The 16,752-nt window shown below is 45.7% G+C and overlaps 1 protein-coding gene across 1 annotated transcript; it reads left to right on the forward strand.

Moving 5' to 3' along the window:
• The first annotated feature begins 1,065 nt into the window (after positions 1 to 1,065).
• Positions 1,066 to 1,821, forward strand: LOC147122736 (nuclear apoptosis-inducing factor 1-like). The gene is made up of 2 exons (XM_086004113.1): positions 1,066 to 1,350; positions 1,666 to 1,821. The coding sequence occupies exons 1-2, from the start codon at positions 1,099 to 1,101 to the stop codon at positions 1,819 to 1,821; spliced, it is 408 nt and encodes a 135-aa protein (XP_085860239.1). The 5' UTR covers positions 1,066 to 1,098.
• The last annotated feature ends 14,931 nt before the right edge of the window (positions 1,822 to 16,752 follow it).

Here is a 16,752-nt window from a genome sequence, read left to right on the forward strand (position 1 = left end):
TGCCCTCGCCTGAAGTTGCTGCAGCATTTGCGCATAAATAACAACAAGCGCCATTAGCCTCACCGTTGTTTTGACAGCAAATTATGGCCCATAGTATATTCACTCAGTTTGTAAGGTGTTAAGGTCACTAAGGTCAAGAAAAACTGACAACATTACACGATTGGACAATCCATATATGGTGTTAACATACAAGGGCCTGAGTAGCATAGTAAGTTAAGCACAATATCCTTGAATTTCTGCGGAGTTCTCCTGATCTCCTACCATAATCTTGGTGGGAGACCAGTTGAACTCCGGAGAAGCAGTATAAACAACCTTTTTTTTATGCGTTTTATCTGTTTCTCCTGGGGGTCCACCAATTGCCAGCTTCAGAAATTCCAGGCAACTGTTCTTTCGCTTATAACATGTGGTCATGAATTCAGCCCAGATGAATGGGATGAAAGTCTTCCCTCTCGTTCTGCTATCTACATGGTTCTATGTTAAATGAGTTTGAATCTTAGGCAAATAAAAAGGCAAAGGTCTATAAAAGCAACAATCCTTTGAAATCGCCAATATCAGTCAGATAGTGCATATGGTTGGTTTGTGCAGGAAATTAACATAAGTTTGATTTGGCAGGTGACCTTCTGAGGTTGGGCTTTAGATATATTGGCCCAGAAATTTGGGTTGGAGGCTTCCCGTGGGTGCAAGCCTCCGACCTGCACTTACCTACCGTGCCGGCCGTTGTGCTCTGGGCCCGCGTGGAATTCCGTTTTATTGAAGAGGACTCCCAGGCAGCCTCTGTCGTCACACCGCCCAGGAGTGCAGCCTGCACGGAGCCTCCACCGCAGAGTGTAGGGGAGACCCGCCCTCAGAAGTCGCATTAGCATAGGACACACCCCCGATTTTTTTCAGAAGCTCCAAACCCTTGGTACATGCAGAACACCATGGTAAGTAGGTTCTTTGTATTTTTATGAATCTTTTGCTAACTTTTAGAAACTTTTAAAGACTTTTGCATGAATTGGAAGAATCTTAAATAGTTTTAAAGAGATTTGAAGCAATTTAAACAGTTTTAAAAGCCCTGAAAGCATTTTTTCATTCATTTTATTTAATTAGCAAAGTGAAATGGCTGGAATGAGCACAATTCACATCATTAAAAGAACTCAGAATTTCAGTGACGATGACCTCAGCACTCTCCTCAACGAGGTGGAGGCGAAGCGCCTGCGAATAATTGGGAATGAGAAGTCCAGTGTGCCGCGAAAAGGACAGATGATAGCTTGGTCAGAAGTTGCCCAGGCTGTCAGCGTGAACTCCACCATTCCACGGACAGCGGAACAATGCCGCAAGAAATTTAGTAATTTATTGCGATCTGTCAAGGTTTGTACAGTTATTAGAAAAGTCAACTGTAACATTTCTTTAAATTTAACTGAACTAGTTTTAAAAAGCTATTCAATGCATGTAGTATAGTCAAGTGACTTCAGGGTCCTGTCACCTGAGGTTGCAATAAAATGTTATGGCTTTGGGGCCAGCTCAGGGTCATCTATTGTGCTCTTATCTTGATCCCACTGGTTTGAGCTGTAAAATTTCAATTAGAGAGTGAAAAAAAAAACCTGTCTCCAAAGCATGTTGTGTCCCTGTCTCAAATGCAGGTGGGTGTTTCATGACATTTCATATTTTCTGTTTTCATTTTAGAGTAAAAGTGCTTACAATGCCAGAGAACATGCACTGACAGGCGGTGGTGTTGTCATGCTAAGGGATTTAACTGAACATAAGGAAAGGGTCGAGCAGCTGTTTGGATTTACTAGCGGCCGCCCCTTGGCTGGTGTACAATCAGAGATTTACACTTGAACGTGAGTTGCTCTGGCCAGCTATATGTTTAAAAATGTTAGGTGTGTGTTGAATATCTGTGATGTGGCAGATCATGCTTTACCTTTGCAAATGTTTACTGTTTCCTTTCCACAGTTGGACAGCATACCTCTCACACACGGGATAAGCAGTGCGTTGAGTCTGCGGGTGCAGAGGGCATTGAGGAAGGGGTTGCTGATGCAGTGGGAGCAGTGAGTGAGGTGGTGGAGGAGCAGGAGCAACTTGTGCTATGTCAGCTAGTGGAAGAGGAGTGTATGGACCCTGCGTTGCTGCACAGTACCTCACCATCTCCTGGCCCCTCTGGGTCTGTGAAAGGCACAGGTGACTGTTGTTCCACAGACAGACACCAGCTTGATACTGCAGAGCAGGTGGGAGGAGCAGAAAGACATTCAACAGAACAGCACTTACAAGCTCAGGTGCAACAGATTGAAGGGTTGAGCCACTTGATGTGTTCTCTTACTGAGAAGAACTTTGACTCTATTGCCTCCATCAGGCAGGGAATCGATAATCTTGGCAATTCACTTAATCAGATAGCATTGCAGTTGGTGTCGCTTAATCTAATAAATGAGACTTGTAACATTTGCATGTTGAATTATCATTGGCCCGCAGGCATCTGTAAGAAATACCTATTATATTCACATGTGATCACATGCTGAGTTGTCATTGGCCTGCAGGCATCTGTAAGGACTCCATCTTGTCCACACGGTGCTGGATGTATGTTTGAGATCACAGACCTGATGCTTCATTAAAAGAGTTTAAACTGTAATAATCCGTTGTCCTGCAATTTATTATTTTTGTACAAAGTATGCAAAACAAGACATGGTGTCAGAACAGGGATTTGAAATGGACATCGTTGGAGCTCCCTTACCTCGAATGAATTGGGGTTCTTTGAACTTACCTGGAGAATAGTGCAAGTTCAAGCAACACGTGGAATTGATGTTCTTGGGTCCACTGAAAAGCAAAGGGGAGGAAGAAAAATGCAGCTACCTACTCCTGTGGATCGAAGAAAAAGGGAAAGACATTTTTAACACATGGTCTCACCACGGATGAAGCAAAGGTACTGAAAAGTTATTTTGACCATTTTGAAGCATATGTGATGCCCAAGACAAATACGATATTCACTAGGTACAAGTTTCAGGAGAAAGTACAAGGAGCTAGTGAGTCGTTTGAACAGTTCGTGACTGAGTTAAAACTGCTGGTAAAAGCCTGTGAATATGCAGATAAAGATGAGATGGTCAGAGACCGCATCATGTTTCGAATACATTCAGCTAAAGTGAGAGAGAAACTTTTGAATGTTGGGTCCGGGCTAACGCTGGACAAAGCTATAGACATAGCTAGATTGCACGAGATAGCCCAAGCACAGTTGAAAACCATAACCGGCGCCACGAGCAGCTCGAGTGAACAGACAGTTAATAGATACACACCAAAGAACACTGCCCAGAGAGCGTGTTTCAGAACAGAAAGTAACAGCGAGAGTTCTAAAAATGGGCGACACGGACATCAAACGCTTCAAAAACTGTGGATATTGTGGAAACAACTGGCATGGCGAAAAGGAGTACTGCCCTGCCAAAGGAAGGCAATGTACTAAATGTGGTAAACGGAACCACTTTGCTAAAGTTTGCAAGACTGTTTTCGGAAAAGCAGTACACACAGTGAGTGACAGCCAAATGCCAGATAGAGAGCCAAATGCAGAGGAACTGTTTATTTATTCTGTGTCACAGAAAAAACAGATTTCAGGGACTGAGCAAGCCTATGCCGATATTGAGATGGAAAACAGGGCAAAGAGCTTAAGTTTAAACTAGACACTGGATCTCAGTTTAACTTAATTCCTCTGAGTGAGTATCACTGCTTGAAGGATGAGTGTGAGCTACCGCCCACCTCATGCAGACTGACCGGCTATGGGGGTGAGCAGCTCATTGTTAAAGGCACATGCGTGATGAAATGCAAGTACAAAGAAAGCGACATGATGCTGGACTTTTACATTATTGACACTCAAGCACCTCCAGTGCTAGGTCTAAAGGCATGTTTAGACATGGACCTTGTCAAGCTAGTGCTATCATTGACAGCACCAGTTGAGAAGCAGACAGTCATGGAGGAGTTTGCTGGCGTTTTCAAAGGAATCGGACTATCCCCAGGTGAATGCACTATTCACCTCGACCCAGCAGCAACCCCTGTGGTTTGCCCACCGAGAAGGATACCCCTTGCTCTACATAGTCGCCTGAAGGAGGAGCTGCAGAGCATGGCGAATACAGAAATCATCGTCCGGGAAACAGAACCGACAGAGTGGGTCAACGCGTTAGTAGTGGTTGAGAAACCACGTACAGGCAAGCTCAGAGTCTGTCTCGACCCCAGAGATTTGAACAATGCTATCAAACGCCCTCATTACCCTCTACCAATGCTAGATGACATCACACCCAAGCTAGTAGGAGCACATTACTTCAGTATAATGGACGCACGATCAGGATACTGGACTATCAAGCTCACAGAAGAGTCATCTAAGCTAACATCGTTCAACACACCATTTGGACGCTACCGATTTCTGCGTTTACCATTTGGTCTTATCTCAGCTCAGGATGAATTCCAGCAGAAGATCGACGAAACCTATGAAGGCCTCGATGGAGTAGTCGCAATTGTAGACGACATCCTCATCTATGGCAGGAATAGCGAGGAACATGACAGGAACCTCCGTGCAATGCTACAAAGATGACGGGAGAAAGGTATCCGGCTCAACCCTGAGAAAAGCATAATCGGATCCACCGAGATCAGTTATTTCGGGCATTGCTTCTCAACTGATGGCATTAAGCCGGATCCAGAGAAAATCTCCGCCATCAAGAAGATGGAGCCACCGAAGAACCGCGCAAAGCTAGAGACAGTACTAGGCATGGTTAACTACTTAGCCAAGTTTGCCCCGAGCCTCTCTGAAATCAACGCACCCATGCATCAGTTGCTCAAACAATCCAATGAGTTCCTGTGGGACAAACAACATGACACAGCATTTCAGAAAATGAAAGACCTAATCACCAGAGAACCAGGACCAGTTCTTGCCTACTTCGACCCCATCAAAGAGCTCAGACTACAAGTGGACGCGTCAAAATATGGACTAGGCGCAGTATCACTGCAAGAAGGAAAGCCCATCGGCTATGCTTCCAGGTCTCTCACAGACAGTGAAATCAACTATGCTCAAATCGAGAAAGAGGTATATGCAATTCTGTTTGGATGTAAGCATTTCCACCAATATGTCTATGGCCGACAAGTCATTGTGGAATCCGACCACAAGCCCCTCGAGTCAATCATGAGCCGCAGCCCCACCAAGGCTACAGAGAATGATCCTTCAGCTACAGAAGTACAACTTCACAATCATTCACCGTCCAGGCAAAGACATTCCTGTCGCAGACACGCTCTCCAGAAAGTCTCTTAGCTACCAGGGCAGCAACCTCAGTGAAGGCATGGATGTGCAGGTGCACATGGTGTACAACAGCTTACCTGTGAGTGACTCAAAACTGAAGGAGATCCGAGCAGGAACAGAGAAAGATGCACAACTCACACTGCTGAGCAAAGTCATACATGAAGGATGGCCTGGGGAAAGGAGGTAATGCCCTCAGAGCATATCTGAATTCTGGAACCACAGAGATGAACTGTCACAAATCAACGGAATCACCTTCAAAGGGGAGAAAATCATCATTCCTACCAGTCTCAGAGAAGAGATGTTGACAAAAATTCATACTGGACATATGGGCATGGAAAAATGCAAAAAAAGAGCACATGACACTATGTTTTGGCCCGGAATGTGCAAACACACTGAGGACATTGTCGGAAAATGTTCCATTTGTCTAGAATGCCGCCCATCAAATGTCAAAGAGCCCATGATACCTCACCGTATCCCAGACAGGCCCTGGCAGGTCGTTAGCTGCAAGCAAGTGCATGCAAAACATGTACAGAGACAGCAACGCTAAAAGAGATACTATGACAGGTCAGCTAGACTACTGCCGCCGCTGCACAATGGAGAATCCATCAGAATCCAGGAGCATGACTACTGGAAGCCAGCAGTCGTCATCCAGCCAGCTGACACTGAGCGATCGTATCACGTCCGCACCCCAGAAGGACAGGTGTACCGCCGCAATCGCAGGCACCTCCTGAACACCAAGGAACAACACCGTCATTCTGACAAGAGGTCAAGTCTAGAGTTATCCTTGACTTGTGAACTGTCAAAGGTTGTAGGCGGATCGCTGCCCTAAAAAAAAACTACATCGTTATTGAAACGTTGAGATGTTTTCAGTGCTAGTTAAACATTGAGTTTACTTATATGTTGATGTTACTGAGAACATTATGAGGAAGAAAGGTTCAAAAGTAATGCATAACATTTTTCTTTTAAAAGAAAGGGGATGTAACATTTGCATGTTGAATTATCATTGGCCCGCAGGCATCTGTAAGGACTCCATCTTGTCTACACGGTGCTGGATGTATGTTTGAGATCACAGACCTGATGCTTCATTAAAAGAGTTTAAACTGTAATACTCCATTGTCCTGCAATTTATTATTTTTGTACAACGTGTGCAAAACAAGACAAGACTCTCGTTCGACTCTTGCAGTTTCTTGAACCACTTTCTGCTGCCATTACTTTGACTCCTGCAGAACCGCCTTTACCTGCTCCCAGCGCAGAAACTGTGCGGGCCCACAAGACAGCTGCTCCGCCAGTCGTGATGCAAGCAAACGTTGCCTTGCAGCAGCAGCAGCAACCCTGTCATGAGGCAATTGCTGAAGGGCAAGAGGTGGCACACAGGGGCCTTTCAAGTGGCAGCAGAGGGCTCTGGTCACGGGGAGGGGGAAAGCATAGGAGACGTTAGAGTGTCACCTTTTGCACAATGCACCTCCTTTGAGCCTCAGGCACAGATGCGAGGGGGCAAATCGTTCAATTGTTTAATTTTTCTTTTTATTTACATGTTAAATGTTGTCTTTGCTTTTTTTATTGAAATGTATATTTGTGACTGAAAGTATATGTAACCTTTTTGTTTAAAAAGTACAGCCTCTAGTCACTTTGAAAAAAATTTCAACTTTTATTTTTGCAAAAATATTTTTACAACTGTTTGAAATTTAGAAAATAGCTAGTTTCCATCTTGAATGTCTTTATTGCACTAAGAAACCAAAAAAAGTCACTTTAAACTGTTTACAATTTTTTTTCTAAACTATTTATGTTTGCGAATGTTTGAAAAGTAGAAAAAAGCTAGTTAACATTTAAAAGTTATAAACTATGTACATCAAAACTGAACTTCAAAAGTCTTTGATGCTGCAATAAAAGTTCACTGTTTCACTTTAAATTGTGTCTGTTCCTTTCTTTGCCTTGCTGGGGGAGGGGGAGGTACAAGGCGACAATCATCACCTTGTGAAGGTGTTGGCTACTAGCTGTTCCCAAGCAGCCTTACTTTCGGCAGCACTTGGCTCTTCCCCATCAGGCCTGGCCACAGGCACATTGGCATCGTCCATGTCCTCCATTTCAGCAGGGTGCTCCACTGTAGAGTTAAGGGTCAGTCCTTCCCGCAAGACAACAGGCCACCACAATCCTTGCCACTTTCAGAGGAGAATACTGCAAGGTCCCCCCTGACCTGTCCAGGCACCAGAAACGTTATTTCAGAACTCTGATTGTCCTCTCCACCACTTGCCGTGTGGACATGTGTGCCTGGTTGTATCTCTCCATGGCCTCATTATAGGTCTTGCGGTAGGGAGTCATCAGCCATGGTCTTAGCGGGTAGCCCTTGCCATCCAATATCCATGCGGATCCTGGAGGCAGTTTGCTGAGGGCACCATATAAGTTTGAGTTACGGAGGACGAAGGAGTCATGATTACTTCCCCGGTGCACTGCATTCACATTTAGGATCCTGAGGTGCGCATCACAGACTATCATGACATTCATTGAATGATACCGCTTCCTGTTGATGTATGTCACAGGCGCATCCATTGGTGCCTTCAATGCAATATGGGTTCCATCGACAGCCCCAATCACTTTGGGGAATCCAGCAATGCAATAAAATGCAAGGGCCATCTCCTTTTGATGGCGAGTGGACAAGTCAAAGTAAATGAACTCTGAAAGCCTACGGAAAATGGCATCTGTGACCTGGTGAATTCAGGCCCTCGCAGCATTCTTGGAGATGTTGGTAATGTCACCGGTGCTTGCTTGAAATGACCCACCTGCAAAGAAGTTCAGTGCTGTGGTTACCTTCATGTTCACCGACAAGGCAGTGCAGGTCTTCGAGCGTGTTTGAAGGTCTTCCTTCAACATGTCACATAGTCGGCCGATTGCCTCTTTACTGAAGCGCAGCCTCCTCACACACAACTCCTCCGACAGCATCTCAAATGATCGCCTCTCCCTGTACACTCTCTGGGGTGGGTAGTAGTTCCTCCTTATCAGGAGACGGTTATGGTTCCTCAGTCTTCTTTCTTGTTCCCTGGCGTTTCCAATTCTCTGAAGCAAAATCGCACCGAGGATCAGGGCAGCATTCTCAAAGGGCATGTTTTGCCCTTACAGGCTTCCTCTTTAAACAGAAGTACTTGTAAGGAAAAAATGGAAAGAGTTGTTAAAGTAATTTTAATAAAGTGAATGGCTAGAAAATCACCTTAGGCTATGGCAGGAAACATGTGGTATCGGCTTGGGAACACGTCATACCCGCCTGATGAATATCATGGCCCGAGATGATTTTCCAATAACTAACATTTTCAGAAAGTCATACATACATACATACTTAAAGGAATGTAATTGATGATCACGGGCAGGGCAGCACGGTGGCATAGTGGTTAGCACTGTTGCCTCACAGCACCAGGGACCCGGGTTCAAATCCGGCCTCGGGTGACTGTCTGTGTGGAGTTTGCACATTCTCCCCGTGTTTGCGTGGGTTTCCTCCGGGTGCTCCGGTTTCCTCCCACAGTCCAAAGATGTGCGGGTTAGGTTGATTGGCCATGATAAAAATTGACCCTTAGTGTTAGGGGGGATTAAATACGCGGGGTTACGGGGATAGGGCTTGGGTGGGATGGCTGTCGGTGTAGGGACCGGGTGCTAGGGTTTGGATGATCAGCCATGATCTCGTTGAATGGCGGAGCAGGGCCGAATGGCCTACTCCTGCTTCTATGTTTCTTTTTTAAAACTTTTGTAAACGTTAAATAATTCATTTTCAAACAGTCATTTTCATATTTAATAAAAAAATCATATTCAATTATGCCTTGCACACAGCAAGAGTTGCTCCTTATAACTACAGTACTCAAAACCCGTTTTTAACACATTTTTAAAGTTGGAAACTTACCTCAGACGTTCTGAAAAGAACTTTGCTCCCTTTCACAATTAAAATTTTCCGCTTAGTAGCCCCACTGCTGAAAGAGTTCTTCTTCCTGATCGTTCCGGTGCTTCTGCCAAGGCTTTACTCCTGCTTTTTACATGTGCAAATGCTAGGGACTTACCCGCACTGCACCAACTGAGAAAAACACCTAAGTTCAATGCGCACGCACTGCCTCTCCGGCGCATGCGTTCCACCTCTGAACCCCTTCTTTCAGGGGAACGGAAGTGCCGGTTTCCCGCGCATGTGCAATGCATGCACGGAACCGGCACTTTCGTTGGGCCTACGCTTGAGTACCCCGTGCGTACTCGTGCGTTGGGACCCGAATTTCTGGGCTATTGTTGCGGGGGGGACACAGAAGTACTTTAGCCCGCACCTATCCTGTGGTATACCTGACCTGGCAGTGCATGATATTACACTGCTTGCCTACATAACTTCAAAGTCATTCATTATACACCACACACTGAGAAATTTCTATCTCGTCTATCTTTTTTTCATTGCATATCAACAATATAGAAAGATATTCCATTCCTGCCAATAGGTTTCCTTTATTTAACCTATATAAATGTATCCTCTATTGTTCTCCCCCGCCCCAACTTATGAAATTAAACACGAGGGTCAAAAATTCCAATTTTCTTTGGTGCAAATGTGGTGTAGTTCTGGCATAGTATCCAAAATTTGGGACACAAGTCAGATACACCAGAGTTACACTCATTTTAAATGCACGCTAAAATCCAATAGAAGTGGCTGCTACCACTCCCAAAATGTTAGGATAATGAGGGCAAAAGCTGCTGTCCCTGAAATTCCACCACTTACACCAGAATTACACTGGACTTTAGCCTAAGGGGAACATTACCTGCAGTGGTTGAGTAGAGAGTCTTTGAATGTTCACAAACATTTGTCTGAAACATTAGCTTTGACTGTGTCACTTAGAAAAATCTTTTCTAAGATGAGCAAATGAGAAAGGATATTTTAAACAAAAGCAAAATACTGGGGAGGCTGGAAATCTGAAGTAAAAACAGTAAATACTGGAAATACTCAGCAGTCGAGGCGGCATCTGTGGAGAGAGAAACAGAGTTAACAGGCCATATTATGCGACCCCCACGGGTGCGTACGAGGTGCACATGCTCCCGTAGGGGCTGTGCAAGTTCCAGGTTTAGGCACGCGAAGCGCATGCGCTAAAACCCTGAACTTGCGATCTGTCAGATCCAACGTATCCCTGGGAAAAGGGCCTCTGCGGGTGGAGAGTTGCGCTATTTGCCCAACTTCCGCCTGCTGAATGCCTGTGAAATTCTTACGCCTGGTAAAAGCAGGTGTAAGGCCTGCTTATACCAACATAAGAGTTTTAAAAAATAGAAAAATAAAATATTGTCACTCATTTATACATTAAAAACCTTGTCCAATAAGGAAAGTTTATTTTTAGCCCCATTAAAACATATTATTTTTTTTCTCCAAAAATTTAATTTTTGTTTCAAATATTTAATTAATTGGCATATTAATTAATTTTAAATATATAATTTTAAAACATTATTTCATGTGTTCGTGTACTTTTTAAGTGATCTCCATTTATACTTATGGGGATTCCGTACGTACGGAACACCCAGAAGTATGAATGGGGATTCCCTTCTTTTATTGGTTGGGCCGGCCCACATGATCCCAGGGACACTTGCGAACCGCATGCACCCCTGAGATATGTGGGGCTCTGCCCGCGGGTACCCGGAGAGGCCCAGGACCGTGAGTCCCCGTGCCTCTCGGACCACCAGGTAAATTCGTAGATTTTTTATAAGTCGGAGGCATCCGCCCAAGGGAAACCTCTGACTGCAAATTTTGGGCCAACATTTCAGGTCGATGATCTTTCATCAGAACTTTTAGATCCTATGCCAGAACTACACCACATTGCCACCAAAGCAAATTGGAATGTTCTGACCTGAAACGTTAACTAAGGGTATTTTTAACTTCTTTTCAGCGGTTTCAGGCAGGGCAATCATTTGCTTCACATCTTTCTGTCATGGAGTCCTTACTATGGGGTTTACTATGGGCATTCTCATATATGTCCTTCTGATGTAGGCAGAACAGGAGGAAGAGGAAATAATAGAGGGACGCAGGATAAGACTGCAGCAAAGACCAACGAAGCGGTACCCTTCCATTACAGACCAAGCTGCTCTCATAATGACATCTCAGAAGAGATCTGCTTAAGCAGACAAGAAGGAACTCAGCATCCCCATCTAACCATCGTTAGCAGGAAACACAAATATCAGACTAATTTCAGAACACCCAACTTTATAACATTAAGTGGTTTTACTGTGCACATATTTATTTACAGCAAGAGCTTCTTATTACCACCATGCCCACCCCTGGTGCTTCTCTGTGCTATTTTAAGCCTATCCTGATGCTTCACCAAGGTGGTATTTGGTTGCACTGATGAGCTTCTTGGGACCGACGTGGCACTTGTCTCATGGCTCCTGAGCCCCAGGACGACTCTTCAGCAGGCTGCGTTGTCACAGCAAGTGTGTGGGCAGCACGGTCCAATATCCTGACACCTATATGAGCAGACATCTGAGAAGGCTGGCTAGAAAGGTCCCACGAGCAGTCATCAGGAGAGAGGACAGCATCATGAAGGCAGAGTCTCGTCCTGCCGTTTATACTAGGCTCCAGATCTGAGTGTCCACTGATCAGCAAGAAGGCAGACCTCGTGGTATGAGTTTCATTGATACTGAAGACCCTTAAGAGATGATGTCCTGAAGCTCTTGGAAGCCGCTTTCCATTGTTGTCTCCAAATGATCCCCTAAGACTTGAAGGCCAGTGATCAAATCCATAGAGCACATATACCAGAAACGCTGTTTACGGAGGTCACGGTCCATCATCAAAGACCCTACCCACCCCAGCCACAGTCTGTTCGCCTTCCTGCCATCTGGGAGACGCTACAGATGCATTCGCACCCGTACGACCAGATTTAGGAACAGCTTCTTTCCCAGGGCTGTCATCCTACTGAACTCCACAAATAAACTCTAAAGCCTGCACATCTGCCAATGCACTTTATTATGGTTCTGTTTATGTTAATGTATTACAAGCCAAAAGTATGTTGAATGTTTAAATGTCTTAATCTAAATGTACACTCTTGGGAGCCGCAAGCCTACATTTCGTTGTACTGCACTTGTGCACTAACAATGACAATAAAAGTTGATTTGATTTGATTTGATTTGATTAGATGCACTGGCTGGTCTGGAGGCATTTCCTGCAGTGTGGGGGTCACTCCAGGTAGCACTGTTTGTGTCAACTCATTCTCTGATATTAGCACTGAGGATCGCATTGGACCTCACCATAATTCCTACCCTTTGCCTCAGGTGCTCCAAGATGGTCCTCAATGTCTCCATGAGAATGTGATGCTTATCCAGCATCCTTTTTAGAGCTGGACCCCAGGCATTCAAGTCTGCAAGCTCTCAAGCCGCCTTCTCCTCACCCTCCCCTCAAGGTATTTTCCAACCTCACCACCTCCTCATTCTCCCCTCAAGGTATTTTCCAACCTCACCACCTCCTCACTCTCCTCTTAAGGTATTTTCAGACTTCACCTCTACCTCATTCTCCTGTTAAGGTATTTTCCAACTTCACCTCCTCCTCATTCTCCCCTCAAAGTATTTTCCAATCCCACTCCCTCACTCTCCCCTCAAGGTAATTTCATCCCGACTCCCTCCTCAATCACCCCTCAGCTTTCCTCTGTGCGTCTCTTGACATCCTTCAAAGGGCCCACCAAGGCACTTGTTGCTGCATCCTTATGCACGGTAACCCCAATTGCCCCATCCTACTCTCTCCCCAACCATCCCACCCGACTCTACCAGCGGATTGACAATCACCGCCACTTTCCGCATCTCCCTACTGAATGTGCATTCACTTGTGAACAAGGCCCTGGCCATCCATGAGCTTATTGTGGATGATTGCAGCGGCATCATGGCTTTGACAGAGACCTGGCTGAGGGGTGGTGACACCTTTCAACAACAACAACAACTTGTATTTATAAAGCGCCTTTAACATAGTAAAACCTCCCAATGAGATTCACAGGAGTGTTATTAAACAAAAAAGAAGAAATTAGGGAAAATGACAAAAAGCTTGGTCAAAGAGGTAGGTTTTGACATAAGAAAACTACTACTACTATTAAACAAGGCTTTAATCAACTGTTTTTCAACATTGAGATCTAGTTGTGTCCTTCACTAGTTCCTGTTAAAGAATGTCCTGCACAAGCTGGGCCCATGCCCGAGTATTTATACTCTCCCTGGAAAGCACCACCAGCAGGCCGCCCAGTATTATTACATAAGTTATTTTCACATGAATAACAAGATTCATGTCAAGTTTCAAGGAGCGTCTTAAAGGAGGAAAGAGAGGTAGAGAGGCGGAGTGGTTTAGGGAGGGAATTCCAGCGCTTAGGGCCTACGCAGCTGAAGGCATGGCCACCAATGGTTGAATGTTTAAAATCAGGGATGCTCAAGAGGCCAGAATTAGAGGAGAGCAGATATCTCAGGGGGTTGTGGGGCTAGAGGAGATTACAGACATAGGGAAGGGCAAAGCCATGGAATAATCAAGTCTAGAGGAAACAAAGGCATGGATGAGAGTTTCAGCAGATGAGCTGAGGCAGGGGTGGAGACGGGTGATATAATGGAGGTGGAAATAGCGTGGATATGTGATCGGAAGCTCATTTCAGGGTCAAATAGGACACCAAGGTTGTGAACAGTCTGGTTCAGCCTCAGACAGATGCTAGGTAGAGGGATGGAGTCTATGGCTAGGGAACGGAGTTTGTGATGGGGACCGAAGACAATGGGTAGGATTTTCATTGGGCCGTGGAGGTGGGATTGGAGGCATGTGGGGGGTTAAAATATCAAAATCGGGGGGCGCGAACCCATCCTGCCCCCAACCCACCTCCATGCCAGTTTCAAAGCAGGCGGATACCTGACCTGTGCTGGGACCCGCCTCCGTGAGGCGGGAAGGGGATTAGTGCCAATTAACTGCCTGTTAACAGGTAGTTAACAGGCAGTTTTTAGCCTAATCCCTATTTTTATTCCTGAAGTGTGCGATTCCCGATGGCTCCAAACCACGCCAAGTTAGCGAGGTGAACCATCGGGCTGAAGGGCTTGGAGGTTTTGAGATGACCGGTGTTCAGGTGAGTGATGGGTGCATGAGTGCAGAGGTAAATGTGTTTGGTGTGTGTAAAGTGTTTAAAGAAGTTTTACTTACCTTTACTTACCTTTACACCCTTCCTTCCTTCAGGTCTCGGGAGTCCCTCATCTCACCGGCACAGAAAGCAGAATGGCCGCGAGCTGTCAAAAGTTGCAGCATTCAGCTTTCTGTTCTGGAGAGATCGCTAAATCAGCCTGAGAGGAAGGAATTAACTTGGAGTACAGATTGTCAGTGTTTGACAGCTTCAAAGAGCAGTCAAACGCTGATATTTCATCTGTCAAAAGCTCTTGACAGATGAAATGTCAATCTGTGACATCACCTGTTGCTGGGTGTCCCTTAATTGGCCTGCTGAGCCCACTGGGCGGGCTCAACAAGGTCAATCAAGTGAAAATCATGTGGGTTGGTCACAACATGATGGAAGCAGGACTACAACCCTGAAAGTTGTAGTCCCGCCTCCTACACGCCTCCAGTATTAAAATCCAGGCCAATGGCTTCGGTCTTCCCAATATTTAATTGGAGAAAATGTAATTGGAGGGGTAGAGAGGGTGTATAAACTTCCCTACCCATATTGATGGCCACTCCCTCAACCTTTCCATCTCACTTGGCCTCACTCCCATCGTGTCAATCGCAGATAAGGCCATCTTTGATCCCTCTCCACCCACATTCCCCTTCCCACTCTCAACCCCACTTCCATCTGTGTCTGCCCCAGAACAAACTCTCCCTCAACTCCCTTACAACTGCACTTTCAAATTCCCAACTGTCTAGCCTTTGGCCTTCCATTCATCGTGACATTTCTACAGCTACCGATCTGCTCAATCACACCCTCCACCCTCACCTCCACCTTTGATGCAAATTAAAATGCCCCCGTTAAAACCATTACTCTCTCGCACCCCGGTTGTTCCCCTATTATGGCCCTCATCTCCAAGGGACGCAGACTTGAACGTCTATGATGGACAACTGACTTATCCATTCATCGTCAGATCTGGTTGGACCACATAAAACCCTACCGTGTTCTGCTCTCGGTTGCCAAAACTGCTCACTATTGAAAGATCATCCTGGAATGCAAATATAACCCCTGGCTTCTCTTCTCCACTACAAACCATCTTCTTAAACCACCCTCCCCTGCCACCTCCGCCCTCACCTCCAATAACAAGTGCGAGGAGCTCGTGGACTTTTTTGTCACAAAGACTATTCTCTCGACCCTATTCCCACCAAACTGCTGACCTTCCTTTCCTGGCCCCTATGTTAGCTAATATTAACTGTTCCCTCTCCTCAAGTACTGTCCTCCTCCCCAGCAAATGTGCCACCATGACCACTCTCCTCAAAAAACTCACCCTTGACTCCTCTGTCCTTGCAACCTACTGCCCCATCTCCAACCTCCCTTTCCTCTCCAAAGTCCTTCCTGATCCGTGTCCATTTTTCCTGCAATTCCACGTTTGATTCCCTCCAATCAGGTTTCCATCCCGCCACAGTACTGAAACGGCTCTTATCAAAGTCACAAATTACATCCTACGTTATTGTGCCCATGGTAAGCTATCCCTCCTCATCCTTCTCGACTAGTCTGCAGCCTTCGAAACGGTTGACCACATCATCTTCCTCCAACGCACTCACCTGGTTCCATTCTTATCTATCCAATCATAGCCAGAGAATCACCTGCAATGGCTTATCTTCCTACTCCCACACAGCCCCTTGGTCCCCTTCTATTTCTCATCTATACGCTGGCCCTCAGTGACATTATCTGAACATACGTCGGGTTCCACGTGTACACGGATGACACTCAGCTCTATCTCACCACCACCTCTCTTGACTTCTCCATTGTCTCGGATTTGTCAAACTGCATGTCTGACACCCAGTATTGGATGAGAAGATATTTCCTCCATCTAAATATTGGGAAGACCAAAGCCATTGTCTTTGGTCCCCACCACAAACTCCGTTCCCGGACCACCAATTCCATCCCTCTCCCTGGCAACTGTCTGAAACTGAATCAGACTGTTCGCAGTCGTGGTGTTGTGTTTGACCCCAAGATGAGCTCCCGACCACGTATCTGCTCCATCACCAAGACTACCTACTTCCAACTCTATAACATCGCCCAACTCTGCCCCTGCCTCAGCTCACCTGCTGCTAAAACCCTCATTCATGCCTTTGTTACCTCTAGACTTGGCTATTCCAATGCTCTCCTGGCCAGTGTCCCATCTTCCACCCTACGTAAACTTGAGCTCATCCAAAACTCTGCTGCCTGTAACTTAACTCGCATCAAGTCCCGTTCACCCTTCACCCCTGTGCTCGCTGACCTACATTGGCTCCTGGTCCGGCAATGCCACAATTTTGAAATTCTCATCCTTGTTTTCAAATCCCTCCATGACTCCACCCCTCCATATCTCTGTAACCTCCTCCAGCCCTACAAGCCTTCGAGATCTCTGCGCTCCTC

The sequence above is a fragment of the Somniosus microcephalus genome, chromosome 2, assembly GCF_052327205.1.
Source record: "Somniosus microcephalus isolate GS21.2 chromosome 2, FLI_Smic_1.0, whole genome shotgun sequence".
Classification (NCBI taxonomy): domain Eukaryota; kingdom Metazoa; phylum Chordata; class Chondrichthyes; order Squaliformes; family Somniosidae; genus Somniosus; species Somniosus microcephalus.